This window comes from Hypoxylon trugodes, assembly GCF_022578975.1.
Source record: "Hypoxylon trugodes strain CBS 135444 unplaced genomic scaffold F4822scaffold_2, whole genome shotgun sequence".
In the NCBI taxonomy this organism is placed as follows: domain Eukaryota; kingdom Fungi; phylum Ascomycota; class Sordariomycetes; order Xylariales; family Hypoxylaceae; genus Hypoxylon; species Hypoxylon trugodes.
Window position 1 is genome coordinate 2,904,271 of NW_026250017.1, and position 16,892 is coordinate 2,921,162.

A 16,892-nucleotide genomic window follows, 5' to 3' on the forward strand; every position below is an offset into this window, starting at 1 on the left:
GAGGAAACCTGGATAGACTTATGGTTTATTTTGTTTAACCAGATGACTTGAGAGTCCTGTGTGACGCCGGGGTTTGTAGGGGATCACTGAGGTGGTGGTGTGCATGTTTCACTTCTAGCTCCAATCTACTACACACCCTCTGGCTCTTTAATTTCTAGGAGGAAAGATTGAAATCCCCGAAGAGTCTGGAAGCAACCCATTTATCTAATTTGAGAAGTGACGTTGATAATTGTACTCCTTATTATCCATTCTTGTGAAGGTGCGCGATGGTAGTATTTATTAGAACTGTAAACGGGGTTTCAAATCAAAGATGAGTGTTGGTGGTATATCTAGGAATCTAGGAAATAAATAAATCAAAAAACATATCCAGACATAGATTCGAAAATAACGCCAAAGAAAATAGGAACTAAAAACTCCTAGAAAAGATAGCCTCCAAGCCTACTTCGTTATCATCGGCAGTATAACTTTCTTTCCTTCCCCAAATGCATCTAATAGGAAGTCATACATGACTTGCTCTAAACCCTTTGCTCGCGCCGCGTCGAGCCACTCTTTCAGCGAAAAGGTAGAGAATTTCTCTCCAGCCAACTCCTCGATATAACTTCCCAGGGCACTCGGGGCGACCTTGGTAGCGCTGCAGTGGTGAACAAAGCTGGCCGCCGGGTTTTGTTCTTTGGGTTGCCTAGAGCTGAGCGCTCTCTCTACCAATTCCCTTGTGGCATCCTCAACACCAATGAAATCAAATGAACCTATGATATACTCTTCAGACAGGCTTGGTACTGCGCGAAGTATCTGCGAATACTTGAACAGTGCAGTAATCCAATCTAACTCTGGAGCACCATCACCAACAATACCTGTCGGCCGGTGGATCCACACCGGGAGAGCATGATGAGCCGCTGCTCTTTCTAACACGGCCTCACTGACCCATTTTGATGCGCCGTACCCGTCGGCGGTATTAGAAGGTGGCACAAACTTAGACATTGAAACCTCAGATACCGTCTGCTGGCCCGCAAATCTTGCGACCGTGGCTGTTGACACGAAGTGGAACGGAATCTGCCGTGGGATTGCTAACTCGCAGAGCGCCTTGGTTGAAACGGCATTGACGCGTCGAAGCGATTGGTATGTTTTGAGAAGTGACACTTCCGCGCCGTTATGGATGATTAAGTCGATCTCATTCCCTAGAGATCGAAATTGTGCTTTGGATAGGCCCAGAAAGCGATCCGACAAAGACCCTGAATGCTCTACGATCTTTTCGCTTCCAATAGCCACGTGTCGTGGTCGACCAAATTCGTCAGGGCGGATTGCGAGGCAGTGAATCTTACGGACGTTCTCGTCAACCACAAGGCGCTTTAGGATGCGTGTACCAAGGAACCCGGTCGCCCCCGTAAGGAGGATTACTTTGCCTGACTGTGTTTTTGGCGGGATTTTACGATTTGGTTGAGGGAGTCCGTGGCATAATCCCGTGACCTCGTTATTCCAATCGATAGTCAGATTGGGCGCATCTTGGCTACCTATCTCGACAAGCGCACTCATGCTGCGAAGTGTGCTGGATCGAAATAATTCAGGCAGCGAAACGGCCACACCGAGTGCCCCCCGGATTACCGATCGGAGCTTTATAAGCAGCAAAGAATTACCGCCGGCATGGAAGAAGTCCGAGTCTACGTCAAGCCGTGGGGTCGGGATACGATGGGCTAGTACTTCCTCCCAAACTTCTTTCATTTTTAATTCTTGGGGGCTGAGATTATCTGAGATGACGACCTCTTCCTCAATAGGCAGAGGGATCTCGTCGATAGCTCCCTTGTCTTTCTTGCCGTTGGCATTAGTCGGAATTGAGTCAACTGGGATGATATATGACGGACACATATAGGGAGGTAGTGGAAGGTTTGCTTTCAACTGGTTCGCGAACTCGAACTTGTCTCCTGAATACTGAGGGCTAAAAACGACAAAGGCTGCTAAGATTTGGTCTTGGCGCGATGATACCGCGGCATTATCGATGGCCCCATCAGCTGCGTTAATGATGGTGCTAGATATTTCATCAAGTTCAATCCGGATTCCATGGATTTTGACTTGGCTGTCGCCCTCCAGGCGCCCAAGCAACTCGAGCGAGCCATCTTCTAATATTCTTCCCAAGTCACCGGTGCGATAAAGCCTCGTCCCAGATTTAGCGTCAGAGGATTGAGAAACTTGACTCATTTCGATGAATTTACGCTCGGTCTCTTCGACACGATTCAGGTACCCAAGGCCGATTCCAGCTCCCGAGACACATATTTCTCCGGGAAAGCCAACGGGAAGTGGATTCATCTGAGCGTCGACAATCAGAATTGAATAATTTGGCAGCGTCCACAGGCTATCGCCGTGAATCGATGCATCCTCGTTTTGATAAGGAATGATGCCCCGCGCTATGGAAATGGTGCACTCAGTTGGGCCGTAGACGTTGATGAGCTGCAAGTCTGAAAGGCTCAGCTTTCGGAATGCCCTAAGCAGCTCTTGGTTGACCTTCTCTCCGCCGGAGAATGCAAAACGCCACGAACAACATTTTTCGAGGATATGGGAACCATAGTGTAGGAGCGATTGATATTCCGATGGCACAAAGTGTGTGTACGTGATGTTTTCCGACAACATGAGTTCGGCGATATGTGTCGGATTGCCGCGGCCCTCCTTGCCCACTATTATAAGTGTTCCTCCGTTAGCTAGTGCCTGGAATATTTGATCTAGTGCCATATCAAATCCTAGTGAACTTTGCTGAAGAACGACTTCCTTCCTTACGGAAAAGAGTGCCGCGTTGCAAAATACTTGATTTAATAGATTTGAGTGGGTCAGGATAGCTCCCTTAGGAGTACCTGTCGAACCGCTCGTATAGAGTACAACCGCTGGCTGATCGGGTACGCTGATATTTTTACTATCGGACCGGTCCGAAGGCGATGGATCGTCAATATTGACAATATCTATCTCTGTAGCAAGCTGTTGTGCCTGTGCCGCTGTTTCGTTGTTACATATGAGAATTTGGGGCCGGGACTCCGACACAATGACAGAAAGCCTATCAATAGGATTGCGAAGATCCAGTGGTATCCAGGCAAAACCCAGGCGCAATACTGAAATGAGACAGCAAACGGCATCTGCGGTGGGGTTTAATAGCATAGCGACGCGAGAGCCAAGAGGGGCAGAGCTGTGCTGAAGTCGATTGGAAATATGATGGGTCCGTGCCATCATTTTGCTGTAGGTATATGTGTGGCCATATTCATCCTTCACAGCGATTGAATCGGGAGTTTCATCGGCCATTCTTTCAACTCGATGGATGAGGGTACCATCCCATTCAACCGTCATTGACTTCCCATTGCCGAGGGCTGCGGCGTGCTTAGTATCAAGCTCATTTGAAATCGGACAATCAGAAACCCGAGAAGAGGGGTTTTCAACGAGGCCTTCGAGGACGCGAGTATACCAATTCATCAATAGTTTGGTATCGGAGGCTCTGTATAAATACTTTTGGGTGGTAAAGAATAATAAGGTGCGATCGGAGTTTTCCGTGACATCAACGACTAGGTCGTAGGGATTTCTTGCGTATATTGCTCCAGTCCACTCAAATTTGCCGTTTTCCATTGGCGTTTGGCTTGCGTATCCCATACGATAGTTCATTGCCACCTGGAATATTGGATGATGGTTACCGGAACGTGCCCCTTCGAGATTGTCAAGTATCATGTCGAAAGGCACGCGAGAGTTGGTCAAAGCTTCGAAAACGCCTTGTCGCGTCCGTTGAGCGAGCTCGCGAAATGATTCGTCAAGTGCTAATTGAAATCGCAGTGGTAACATATTTAGGAAATATCCTATTGTATCCTGATCCTCCTGCTCAGTTCTGTTTGCATCCACGATCCCGATGCTAAAGTCGCTGGTATTAAGGCATCGCGCGAGAAATATTGCTAAAGATGATAAATGGAAGTGAAAAGATGTGACTCGGAGGGCGGAAGCTTGCTGTTTCACCATACCAGCTAACTTGGCGTCTAATTCGATAGAAAACGTTTCTGTATCATATACCGTCAACATCCGCCGAGCCTTGGTCTTGGCGAATGGAAATAGCGGCAAGGGATGTTTGTGGTCTTGATGAATACAACTCCAGTACGCTAGCTCATCCTTCAAATTGGCGGGCTGCTGTGATATCTTCTGCCTGTCCGACATATCGATAGCTTGTTGGAGGCAACTATCTAGCTGCCGTCCCGAGTATGCCCGGGTCAAGTCACGCAAGAAAATGTTCCAGCTGAGGCCGTCAAGCGCGATATGATGATGGAGAAAGATGACGTGGTGGAGGGTAGGGGATTCTGTCAACACGACAACTAGCATAAGCTGACCACGCTCAATTTCGAAGACGAATTTTTTCAATGTGTCAATCTCGCCTCGAACTTCAGCCTTGCTCGTAATATGTTTGTGCTTAATAGTAATATTAGGCTTGGCGTTGACGGTCTGAAGGGCTTGATTAGATTCCTTGTCGACGAAGTACGAACTGCGGAGGCTTTCATGTTTCATGCCAATATAATGCAATGATTTTTGTAATCTCACGACATCGAGACGACCGTGGAACTTCCCGACATAGGCCACTGTATAGGTCGACTTATCCTCTAAATACTCGTGCAAGAAATACAAGCGTGCTTGTGCATGCGACATTTCTCCGCTCCTTTCATAAGTCGTATCTCGCAAAAGCGGGATGCTGGAGCAATCTGAGGGTATAGAGTCAACAGCCGCCGAGGTCGCCGAATTTAGAGTTGGTGTAGATAAACCAGTTGACACGGATACTTCGTCCGCTCCATCTTGCGAGGGTGCAGTTGATTGTGCTGTGCTGGAAGACGAATCCTGGGGATTCTTGCTTTCTTCACTGTCATATTCAACCGGAGGTTGGGCGTGTGGCTTTCTCGACAAGTCTAGAAGCTTTCCAACTGCTTCCTGGCATAGGTCGTCTACAGTGGCACCACTCAATATGCTGAGTATAGGTACGTTAACCCCTATTTCTTTAAGAAACCAACTTCGGATCTCAACGGCTACCAAGGAATCAATTCCTAGTCCTATCAATGGTGTACTCATATCAATTTCATCGCTTGGAACTTGGAGCGTACGTCCCAGTTTCACCGAAAATGAGGCTTGCAGTATTGAAAGCGCTTCTGCTGGATCCTGAGCGTCGGATAGCTGACTCTGGAGATTTCTTGCTGCCTGGTTTGAATCTTTAACATGGACGGCGGCTGCTTCTTGCGAGAAGCAATGCGAAAATCGAGCGAGACCCCTCCAAGGCGCATCGGGATGATCGCCAAGTCCGGTAATGAGTTCATGATCTAAACCAGAGTTTGGTCGACCGGAAATAATGGCCTCGGTAAAGATCGTGTGAAATACTGGTTCACATATAGGGAGATAACCGGTTTTCCGCAGGTGACTTTCGAGCCATTCATCCTGGGTTCCCAAATAGCCGAAACCTAGGAGCATCGCGATATCCATGACGGAAGCCGCCAGCCCTCTTTTCCGTCTTTGGGCCGCTAGGGTTGACATAAACATATTCGCAGCTCCGTAATTCGATTGACCTGCATTTCCAATGACACATCCCATGGATGAGAATAGTATGAAGAAATCTAATTCTGTAGAGTAGAATAGCTGGTCGAGGTTCCGAGTGCCTTCAACCTTCGGCTTTGTTGCAATTTCGAATTCTTCAACAGACATGCTGCTAAATGGCTTATCTCGTAATACCATAGCAGCGTTAGCGACACCCCCAATTGGCGGCATGGATGCCAAGATTTCTTGGTGAACATCACGAAGGGCCTTCTTGTCGGTAACGTCAAGGGAGTAGTATCGTATCGAAGCTCCTTTGAGCCGGAGATATTCTACGGTTTCGGAGTCTACCTTGGGGTTTCGACTGGCAAACGCGAAGTATCTGGCGCCTTGCTGGATCATCCATTCACATAATGATAGGCCCACTTTGCCTGTCAAACCCACCAAGAAGTAAGTCTTCTCGCTGGACAGTATTCCTCGAACGTCAGGAGGCGTTACTCTCACAGGTACAGATTCGAGATCGCGCCAATTGATCAAACTCGTCCAGCTCGGATCGGCATAAATGTTCTTGACGTTCCAGGCCTCGGCGCGCCTCTCTTCGGACGGCGGCAATGGATCTAGGTCCAAGCTTCTGCCTAATAATTCGTGTATCGCGGCATAACTTACACGAAGATCGTAAATAAATCCTCCATCTTTGTTAACGCCAATGCCCCTATTCTCTATTTCCACGTTATTTGATAGTCGCGTGGCCGCGAAGTGTTCTAAATTGCTACTGTCGACGTCGCTTAAGTTTGCGAACCGCTGGGTATCATGAGGCACGATATTTTCAAGCTCGCGATCGGCGGTACGTGGGTGGATGAACTCGGAAATTTTATGCGGAGATGGAGATGAGGTGCTCAGTAGAAGCTTAACTCCCTGGCGTTCTGATATTCTCAATAGGACCGTAACATCGGAGACATCCGAAACATGAACCCAGAGAGTGCCAGTAATCCCAGCTACGAGGTTTTCTAGAAATAGGACCCTTAGAATGTATTTTAGTGCTTCCTCGTCGTCGTGCATCCCATCCCAATCAAATGTTGCGTGTAGTGGCACGGTTGTTACCGAACAATTGGTGTTACACATAGCCAATATTTTTCGGTTAGATCCGAAAACCGAGCCCAAGCACAAGTAAATCGGCGTAGCATCCGAACAAGATAATGCAAACGAAGTAGATAAATCAACCTTTATCGTCACAATACCATCGTCTTTACCGACATTATGATGCGAATGAGACGCCTCTTCAAACACAAGTTTCCCATCTTGTTGAGATACTAAGACAGGTGTGCTTGTTGGGCAGACTTCCTTCTCGATGACTCTCTCCGTAGAGTTAAAGCGATCGTTCAGTATGTTATCCGAGATAACCCTAGGAATATAGACGCTACCGTCTTCTATCGCAAGCTCGGTCTCTTTAGACCATAGGAGGTTTTGAAAATCGGGCTGATCCAAGTATATCATGCGAAGCAATGCTTCGGAGAATGCGGTCGCCTCCGGAAGATTCTTTTGGAGGCAATCAACATCTACAAACTGAAGTCGGACATGAGGGGATTCCGTCATAATCGACCGGCCCACGCCGACGGACATGCTGGCGTATGGGTCGACGTTGCGACAGCCCTGGGTGGCCCATAATACATATTTCGATTCATTAAAAATTAATTGTAGAGCGTGGAGACTCTTGTGATCCAGATGTTTGAATATCGGTTTGTCGAGATCGGATAGAATAATTACCGCACAGTCCGCCTGCAGACTGCCGGGTCGGATAGCAACCAGGGAATCCACAATGCTAATTTGTTCCATGAATAGATGAAGTATGCGCTGGATTTTTAACGCGACTTTGGCTACCGATAATTTCTGACCCCCTATTATCGTAAGGCGCCGGGCCCCGCCTAGCTCATTATTGATGGTATTAAGCGGTTCTCTCAATAATTCCACTCTCTGGTCTACCGCCTGGCTTATCATAGTGGAAAATGTGTAGCTTGAGTTTACTTCAGTATCCCTTAGTACATGATCTACCCCAGAGAAGCCATTGCCTTCTAGGATAGAGTGCCAGCGGGCTTCGGAGATTGATGGATGGTGAATACGACCGTCTTCGCGCCCAAGCCACCACCCTGGTAAGACGGAGAAGATGAATTGAGTCCATAGTGTCTCGCTTGTGAGTTCGAGTAAAATCATATGGCCTCCAGGGCGTAGGAGCTTCCTGCAGTTCTGGATAGTCGTTGATAGCCGCGCAGTTGCGTGAAGCACATTGGAAGCGACTATCACATCGTAAGAGTGCTCCCGAAACCCTTGGTCCATTGGTGAGCGCTCGATATCAAGCACCTCGTATTTAATCCTTTCTCCATACTCCGTGAAAGTTGCTTGTGCGTGTTCAAAGAAACCCGGCGATACGTCCGTAAAAGTATAAGACTCGAAATGCGACCCCGCATGCTTCAAGGCCACAGCAGTAGAAGCGCCAGTCCCGGCACCGATTTCAAGAATCCGCAACCTGGGGTATCTATGGGAAAGCTGACCAAGGATTGTTCCCAGATTCGCGTTGGCCTGAGGCAAGCCATTTCCTTCCTTGTAAAATCTATTGAGCATATCATTTTCCAACATGATCTGAAGGGGAGCCAATTCCCCTCGAACTATGCGAGATATGTTACTACCCAACGCATGTATCAATTGGATATCAACTCTACCCGGATATCCATCTTTCCAGCTCATGATCGTTTCGTAAGTATCTTCCGCCCAGGCCGAGGCTAAGCGGGGATGACCCCCTGACTCGGCGGTAGAGAGCAGATGGTTAACGGTCCATTCGAAAAGGCATTGGAAATGCCATTGAAAAGATGGAACCTCTTCCTGGAGAATTCCTTGGCGGAGCTTTCGTAAATAGAAAAATGCCATTCTTTCGCATATTTCGTATATCCTAACATCGCTTGGGTTTGTAATTGATTGCCCCGCTTCGACCCCTGACGAAATATCTTTCTTCCAAACCGTGCGCGCGAACAATTTTCGATCGTTTTCTTCTGTTGACTTCGTGAATGATGAGCATACGATATCTTGTATTTGTATTTCCATATGGCCATCCTCAGCGCATGAAACATCGATGTCACCACGAATCTCCTTGCTCGACCCTTCCAACAGATGACAATCCGCGAAGAATTTGCGTTCATAGTGTAGGTCTTTCTGAGGGCATGGCATGCTCACTCGAACCCGTCGAACACTTGTAGGGAGATAATGAGTTCTCATCCTATCATCTCCGGGGAATGAAAAGGCCGCGAAGAGACTGTGGAAGGCTGTATCCAATGTTGGTGGGTGTATCTGAACGCTAATATGGGCTGTCTGCTTCATTGTTACCGTTGACAAATCCAAACGACGCTTTATAGAATCAGCCACAAATTCTCCCGAATAATCCAGCCCACATTTGCTCATCCATTCGTAAAATCTATTGTTGTTGACAGCTTCCATGGGCAGCCCCGGGGCTCTCCTGTGAGGTAGCGCATTTTCATCTGGGTTACCGAGCGTCGCGACCCCGCGACCATTGAAATGAAGCTGTTCTGCTTGCCGCGAGTTTCCGTCGACATCTGTACTGTAACATGAAAACTCAAACGAGACATAACTGGAATCCCGGTTTGTGGTTCTGATGAGAAACTTCACTTCGACCCCAGACGACTCTTTCGAAAGAGTAATCGCCCGAAGAATATTTAGATCCTGTAACTCAACCAAATTGATTGGCTCATCCTTGATTAAGCGGACTGCCGCATCGACTGCCATAGATATATAACCCGCTGCTGGGAAAACCACCTGATCCTGAAACCGATGGCCTTCGAGCCATCTGATTTCGTCAAGTTTTAGTATGTTACGCCATTGCACCTCATTCGCGTCGCCGATCTGAGTCGCTCGTCCAAGAAGCTCATGAATGGGGCTATCTTGGCTGCGAAAAGTCCTAGATGTCCTAGACTCTTTAAAAAGGGGTTTGTCGTGGTTCCAACTATACGCGGGGAGATTTTTCTGAACCTGGGGCTGATTTGGATGTTCTTGATTTATCTGTCTAAAGTCGTTAAAGTTTGGGATGGCGGTCGACGGATACGTATTCTTCCAGATAAAGCCGAGTGCGTCGGAGAAAGCGATCGCATCGTCCTCGTTTCTTTTCAGCACGCCGTGGTATGGTATGTCAACCCCCGTTAATACCTTTATAGTATCCATCGCAGGCCCCTTAAGGGCGGGATGGGGCCCTATCTCGAGTGCCAAATCAAGACAATATTCTTCTCCTATCGCTCGTTCGAGTGCTTGAGAAAAAAGAACAGGCTTCGTCAGATTATCCACCCAATATGTGTCTCTGAGAGCACTGAAGTCACTGATACTTCCCCCATTGGAACCGTAGACGCTGGAATACCAATTGCAACTACCCTTCGCATGTACACGCTGATTTTGTATTTTACATTGGCGAAGTGATTCCAAGTAGATGGGTGCACACGCTTCCATATGGTGGGAATGGTAAGCAGTATCGACTTTGAGGACTCTTGCGAAAGTTTCCGTCTCGTCGAGAATCCTCTTCGCTTCGTCGACGGCATCTCCATCCCCAGAAAGAGTAACATTCGATTTGGAGTTACTCGCAGCGACCTTGAGCCGGCCTAGAAATTGCTCGCGTTGGCAAAGTTTCTCAGCTTCTTCGAACGTCATCTTGGCGGCCATCATCTTGCCTTGTCTTTCACCAACTAGGCGCGAATGAAAACCACGATAATACGCAATGCGAATGGCGTCTGAAGGTTCAATGAACCCGGCAGCATAGGCGGCGGCGATTTCACCCGACGAGTGGCCAACAACAACATTAAAAAGAACCCCCGACGCCTTGAGAAGGTCAACTAGGGCGATTTGGATCGCAGTGGTCAATGGCTGGGATATTTCGGCATTTTGGACTCTGGACGAATCCACCGGAGCTAGTAGCTCATCAATTAAGGACCATGTTGGAGCATCCGGTAAGTCGTTGAGAGACTGCTGAAGAACCTGGAAAGAGCGTTTAAAGCCATATGATCGTATATATAAGTTCGCGCCCATTGAAGGCCACTGCGCGCCTTGCCCCGTGAACACACCAAGAATACGCAGTGGATGTGCTGTTGATATATGAATTGGTTTGGTGGATAGCATTGATTGAGGACCGTCTTTCGCCATTTTAAGGGCGGCGTCCAATTTCGCTCGCAGCTCGGCTCTGTCTCCTGAGAAAGCTGCTTTAAAAGGAAATTCCGTGCGACGAGTCTGTAATGTCCACGCCAAGTTTTCTAAGTCAATATCGTCGGAGTTTCTAAGCGTATTAGATAGCGACGTCAAGGACCCAACCAGCGATGATTCGGAATGGGCTGATAGGGTTATCGGTCCATGCAGTGGTGTTGATGGTTGATCAGATATTGTGTTGGAGGTTTCCCTGACCTGTATGTCTTCCCAACTCTCAATTATCGCATGCGCATTAGTACCACCAAACCCAAAACTATTGACACTAACGCGTCTAGGCACTCCTGGAGAAAGTTTCGGCCAGGCTTGTATTGTTGTAGGTATGCGTAGATGTTTGTAGAAAGGTTCAATCGCCGGGTTGAGTTCATCAAAGTGCATATTCGGTGGGATTTCACCATGTTGTACTAACAGAGATGCCTTCAAAAGTCCCACCAGCCCTGCTGCTCCTTCAAGGTGCCCGATTACTGTTTTGGCCGAGCCAACATACAGAGCGGAGCTACCGGAGTCCGCTACGCCTGTGTCATCGGCGCTGAAAAAGGTGTTATGTATAGCTTCAGCCTCTCGTGGGTCTCCAGCCAGGGTTCCAGTTCCGTGGGCTTCAAAATACTGGCAACGATCTTCTATCTTCTGGGAATCTAATCCAGATCGTTGATAGGTTGATTGGATAAGCGACGCCTGCGAAGTAGCGCTTGGGACAGTCAGACCAGACGTGCGACCATCCTGATTCACTCCTGTTTCCCGAATGATACATTCAATATGATCATGATCCGCAAGCGCCTGTTTTAAAGTCTTAATTACTACGGACACAAACCCTTCTCCTCTCGCGTAGCCATCTGCCTTCGAATCCCACATACGAGACCGACCCGTCGGAGAAAGCATGTGAAGCTAAAAAGAGAGGTTAGCAAAAGTATCCCGGTGGTTTAACTCTGCAACTAACTTTGGATTCAAAGATGAATTTATCAGGACCTAGAATTAAGTTAACTCCAGCAACGACGGCCATCTGGGATTCACCGCTGCGGAGTGTCTGCACTGCCTGATGTAGTGCAACAAGACTTGAAGAACACGCTGTATCTATAGCTATAGATGGTCCTTTCCAGTCAAAGAAATATGAGATACGGTTAGCCATAATGGCTCGGGAGGTACCAGTTGCCGCATATTGAGGGGCGGTATCTAAGTCTCGAAGCAGCAGCTCGTAATAATCGTCTGTCATCTGACCCACGAACACTGATGTTGAAGATCCCCTTAGCTCATTCATAGAGCAACCCGCTGACTCGAGACCTTCGTAGACAGTCTCCAGCAGGATACGCTGCTGAGGGTCCATAGCCTCAGCCTCTTTAGGGTTGATGTTAAAGAAGCCATTATCAAATAGTCGAGGATCCTCTCCCAGTAGATAGGCACGAGTGACATTGGTGCTCTAGTACATTATTAGTTATGGCATTTTATCAATAAAATTGGTATAGGGTTAGGCTAAGTCAGAGCCAACTCACCCCATGATGCTCTCCATTCGAGTGGTAGAATCCTTTAGGGTTGAAACGACTAGGAGGTATCTCAACCGAAACATCACGCGGCTCTTTCAAGAGACTCCATAGCTTAGAAGGAGAGTTTGCACCGCCGGGTAACCGACAGCTGCTGCCGATGACGGCAAGCGGTTCAGGCAGCCGGCCGGCTTCAGACATTATGCTGATCCCGCGTTCATTGAGGCAGAGACTGAGGTCCCCTAATCTGCGTCATGCAGCTACAACCACGTATATCTACGTGGAGGGAATCGAAACCTGGCTAGCTGCCTCAAACGGTGAGTTACCTAGCAGACCGTATGGCGTCAACCGAGCTGCAAGTCTTGATCTGTTGTCATACACTAGGCTCAGAGACTTCACCACTATACCATGGCCTTGAACACATAATGTCCCGTGACTCGCCAGTCAAGCATAAATCTTTCGGTAAGGTGAGGTTGGCGCGTATGCATGCAACTTAAGAAAATATGCCGATTGCCTTACTAGGATGTGACAAGTCTAGCTTACCTGGATCCGGGAAGCCACTCCAGGATTTCCTAGGCCAAGGGGGCGTAATAAATATACCGATAACCCCATATTGCCGGAATCACCTAATTTAGCCCAACAGGAAAATGATGAAGAGTACCCAACTCGCCTAGACACAAGATTGGAGTCTTGTCGACTTGGCAATTGACCATGAATATCCTTTCTGTTCTACTCCCTAAAGCACGTCGACGTCGACATGAAGCTACGCAAGGCCTTGGTTGGCTCTTCAGTCGGAAAATATGCACTAGTTGACAACGCAGAAGTTCCGGCGGTGAAGCCGAGTATGATGCTATGTAGGGTTGCTGCCGTGGCGGTAAACCCGGCCGACGCCAAAATGATCGACTATTCCCCATCACACGGCTCGATAGGCGGTTGCGACTTTGCGGGGGAAGTCGTCGAGATTGGGACGAACATAACGAGGTTTAAGACGGGGGACCGTGTCTTCGGCCTCGCGTTTGGCCTCAATCCGGATGACAAGAATACAGGAGCATTTTCCGAGTATACGTTGGCAACTGAAGATCTCACTTATCATATGCCAGCATGGATGACATTCGAGGAAGCATCAACGTTTCCTACCGCTGTCGGAACGGGATGCTGTTCGTTGTACAGCATTATGGGATTACCAATGCCTGATGATCCTGCAAAGGCGCCATTTTATGTCTTAGTGTCGGGTGGCGCGACCGCCTCTGGACTTATGGCTATTCAACTACTAAAATTGTGAGAGAACCCATTTCAATCAAGCCTGCCATCTAATGCTCTTGGGCAGATCAGGCCTAAAGCCAATCGCCACTTGTTCCCCAGGCAGCATGGAGAAAGTGAAGTCAGCAGGTGCGATTAAAACCTTTGACTATCATTCTCCAAGTTGTGGGATGGAAATTCGGAATTACACCAAGAATTCTTTAGAATACGCTCTCGATTGTATCACCACCCCAGAGACCATGAGTATGTGCTATGAGGCAATCAGAACGTCGGGAGGCAGGTATACAGCGCTAGATCCACCTTCAATTCGTGTGAAATACACCCGGAGAGACGTGTACGCGGATTGGGTATTGGCTTTCACATTATTTGGCGATCCTGTGAAATTTCCTGGTTTATTTGGCAGGCCAGCCACATCCCTGGACCGCCAGCTAGCGAGAAAATTTGCCCCGACGGTAGAGCGTTTGGTAGAAGAGGGGTTACTCAAACCACCCGAGTTGACAGTCAGGGGAGGAGGTTTAGAGGCACTCGAAGTTGGAATTGATGATGTTCGCAAAGGTCTTGTACGGGGATCCAAATTGGTTTATCCCTTGGCGTAATAGACAATGTATTTAGTTAAGCGTGATGCCTCACGAATGGTTAATGTAACATCAGTGTTCCTGAAGCTAAGAAAATTGCCAGGATAGGTCACTCAAACCTGACCCTTGCCGAACCATTATTCCGTTCTTTTGGTACACTAACGCGCGTTCCTGAACAGTGCTCTCCAACAATGCGATGTCACCTCTTTTTCCATACGCCCGGATGTCCCCAAATGCAAAACCATATTGCTGCAAGGCGGGAAGATTCTGCTACCATCGAGAGCATACGTTGGTTAGTATTACGAGGTCTATGAATAAGCCCAGGAATTCAACATCAACGTGGCACGAAGATAAGGTGAAGATATTGGCTGATGGATTATCCTACACTAAGAGCAACCTGCCAGTACATACCTACCTAGGTACCCATGTAGGCACCTTAGGTACCTAGAAATGAGGGGGCGGAGCGTTCTGAACAAGGAAATGCGCTGTACGTAACTGCTTTTACACCTAACTTGGCGCCCCAAAGAATCCTCCGGGTGTGCCCAGTATAGGTTACGGATTGCCATATTAATCTACCGTTACCGACACGAAGCGATTTCAGCTACCACACCGAGGTCTTGGTCGGTGGTAATAAGCCGACGTTGAAGTTACATACGACAAGAACAAAATCGGTAGATTAGGTCATAATCGTCTTTCCTTGGGGATACGCATGAAGAATTCGTCGTTCCAATCCACCGACTCTAACTTTGTCTGCTCTTGATAACCCACCGAACGAGAGGCATCCGCGCCGATCAGCTACTCACCACCTATAGTCACGTAATTAGATACTCCATAAGCCCGCCATGCAAGAAATCGAGCTTCTAGCCCGTATTCTCGGGCCACCAAATAAGCTATTTTCATCACAAGCCTATGATCCAACATGAAGGGAACAGCCGCTACAGACTTCTTCCACTTTGAATATGTCCGCGTCCTCGGCATGACGCCGATGCACGGTGCGGACGTAGCCGAGTGTCTAGAAGCTGAATCCAAGATCAAACATAATGATCCAGAAAGCTGGTACCGGGCCTGGACAGCAGCCGCTGAGGGCGCTGAAGCTTTAGCGAAAGAATCGCTTGTAAAGGGCGACAAGGAGGCGGCCAGATGGGCGTTTCTACGAGCCAGTAATTATCGGAGGGCTAGCGAATTGTATGATTAGTCCCACTGTACTAGTATTTCTTTTTGCGATACCTACTTGCTGACATGGTGAAAAAGCATGTTGCACGCCACCCCCACGGACTCCCGTCTCCTTAAGATTATCTCCCAGTCGACCGATAATTTCAGGAAAGCATGTGCACTTTTCGACAGCCCAGTAGAATTCCTCGAAATCCCGTATGAAAAGTACCAGCTGCCGGCATACCTGTATCTACCGAATAATGCCCAGAAAATTGAAGGGAAGCTCCCTGTAGTTCTCTGTACGGGGGGTTTCGATTCCATCCAAGAAGAAATATACTATCTAGTCCCAGCCGGTGCTCGAACACGTGGTTATGCTGCGCTTTCGTTTGACGGCCCAGGCCAGGGTCTGCCACTTCGCCGTGACAAGCTCCCCATGCGACCGGACTGGGAAGTTGTTATCTCAGCTGTACTAGACAGTCTATTCGAACAATCAGAAGCGCACCCAGAATGGAACTTAGACCTCTCTAGAATTGCTTTGACGGGTTCATCCATGGGAGGCCATTTCGCGCTACGGGGTGCACTTGATCCAAGGATTAAGGCCTGTGTGTGCAGCGATAGCTTCTATGACTTCGGCAACATAGTCCGTTCTAGGACGCCATTTTTCTGGAAGTACCTGAGCGACAGCTTCGCCGACCGTATACTAAACGTCGTCGGGAAGCTCAAGTTCCAGTCGCGGCTAGAATTCGGACACGGGACTCTGACATTCGGAGACCCTTCACCTTCCAAGGCGTTCCGTAAGTTCGGAGACTTCACACTTGAGCCAAACGGCGATAAGCTACTCTCAAAGATCACCTGCCCCACCCTTGTTACCGGAGCAAGAGACACAGTTTACCCACTGGAAACGTTGCGCATCTACAATGGCCTGACACAGCTAGCTGAAGGGCGCGAAAAAGAGCTGTGGGAGCCAGTGGGTTGGGGCAACGGAGGGTTCCAGGCCAAGGTGGCAGCGCTTTCGCACCTCCAAGCCAAGCTCTTCGCCTTTCTTGACCGAGTTTTTGAAATCAAAAGGGAGGAACTCACTAGTATCAATGGGATCAAGGCAACCAATGGAGTCAATGGGGCTAACGGGGTCAAATAATTTCTAGGGAGTTGAAGTTTGAGCATTTCTTGTATATCTTAGTGTGTATTGGAACGTCTTGAATGTTGTGTTCCCTTTTCTGGGTAGTTGGATATCATATCGGTGCTATTAGCGCTCGTCTCAGTAACTTTTATTCACGAATTTTTATCACTTGTATAATAACTCCGAGCTAGGTTTGCGCTCTAGGATATGATCCTACCACAGAACAGAAGTTATCTAAATCAGAAGGTCTGTCGGGCAAGACGAGCCAAGGGATCCACCAAAGAGGGGTGTATTCCATACCCCTCCAAAAAAATACGTATTTGGCTGGTTGGTGTGTCCTGAACTTTTGAGACAATTTCGACTTTCGTTCCCCTCAACCATAAGAGGAAATAATGGTTCAAGTTGCGTGCTTATCTATCCAAGCATAGAGGAGGCAGGGAGTATACGAGGTCCTCACGGATAGAGGAATCAACATAACATCGCATCATTTGGTCTTTCCTGCCGATAATGTCAGCCAGCTTAGTTCATCCACAACCGATATGATCAACG

General features: G+C 48.2%; 3 protein-coding genes across 3 annotated transcripts; 2 read left to right on the top strand and 1 right to left on the bottom strand.

Annotated features, from left to right (window-relative positions):
- Window positions 1-438: 438 nt before the first annotated feature.
- On the bottom strand, window positions 439-12,437 carry F4822DRAFT_425818 (hybrid PKS-NRPS PsoA; the record flags this gene model as incomplete). The annotated part of the gene is made up of 4 exons (XM_051460419.1): window positions 439-9,672; window positions 9,724-11,646; window positions 11,699-12,175; window positions 12,249-12,437. 4 exons carry the CDS (start codon window positions 12,435-12,437, stop codon window positions 439-441), a joined length of 11,823 nt encoding a protein of 3,940 aa, XP_051318390.1.
- Window positions 12,438-12,879: 442 nt separating this feature from the next.
- Window positions 12,880-14,180, top strand: F4822DRAFT_134198 (alcohol dehydrogenase GroES-like domain-containing protein). Its single transcript, XM_051452759.1, has 2 exons — window positions 12,880-13,514; window positions 13,564-14,180. The coding sequence occupies exons 1-2, from the start codon at window positions 12,994-12,996 to the stop codon at window positions 14,090-14,092; spliced, it is 1,050 nt and encodes a 349-aa protein (XP_051318391.1). The 5' UTR covers window positions 12,880-12,993; the 3' UTR covers window positions 14,093-14,180.
- A 413-nt stretch (window positions 14,181-14,593) lies between these two features.
- Window positions 14,594-16,812, top strand: F4822DRAFT_134185 (alpha/beta-hydrolase). The gene is made up of 2 exons (XM_051452758.1): window positions 14,594-15,256; window positions 15,323-16,812. Exons 1-2 carry the CDS (start codon window positions 14,991-14,993, stop codon window positions 16,359-16,361), a joined length of 1,305 nt encoding a protein of 434 aa, XP_051318392.1. The 5' UTR covers window positions 14,594-14,990; the 3' UTR covers window positions 16,362-16,812.
- Window positions 16,813-16,892: the final 80 nt, after the last annotated feature.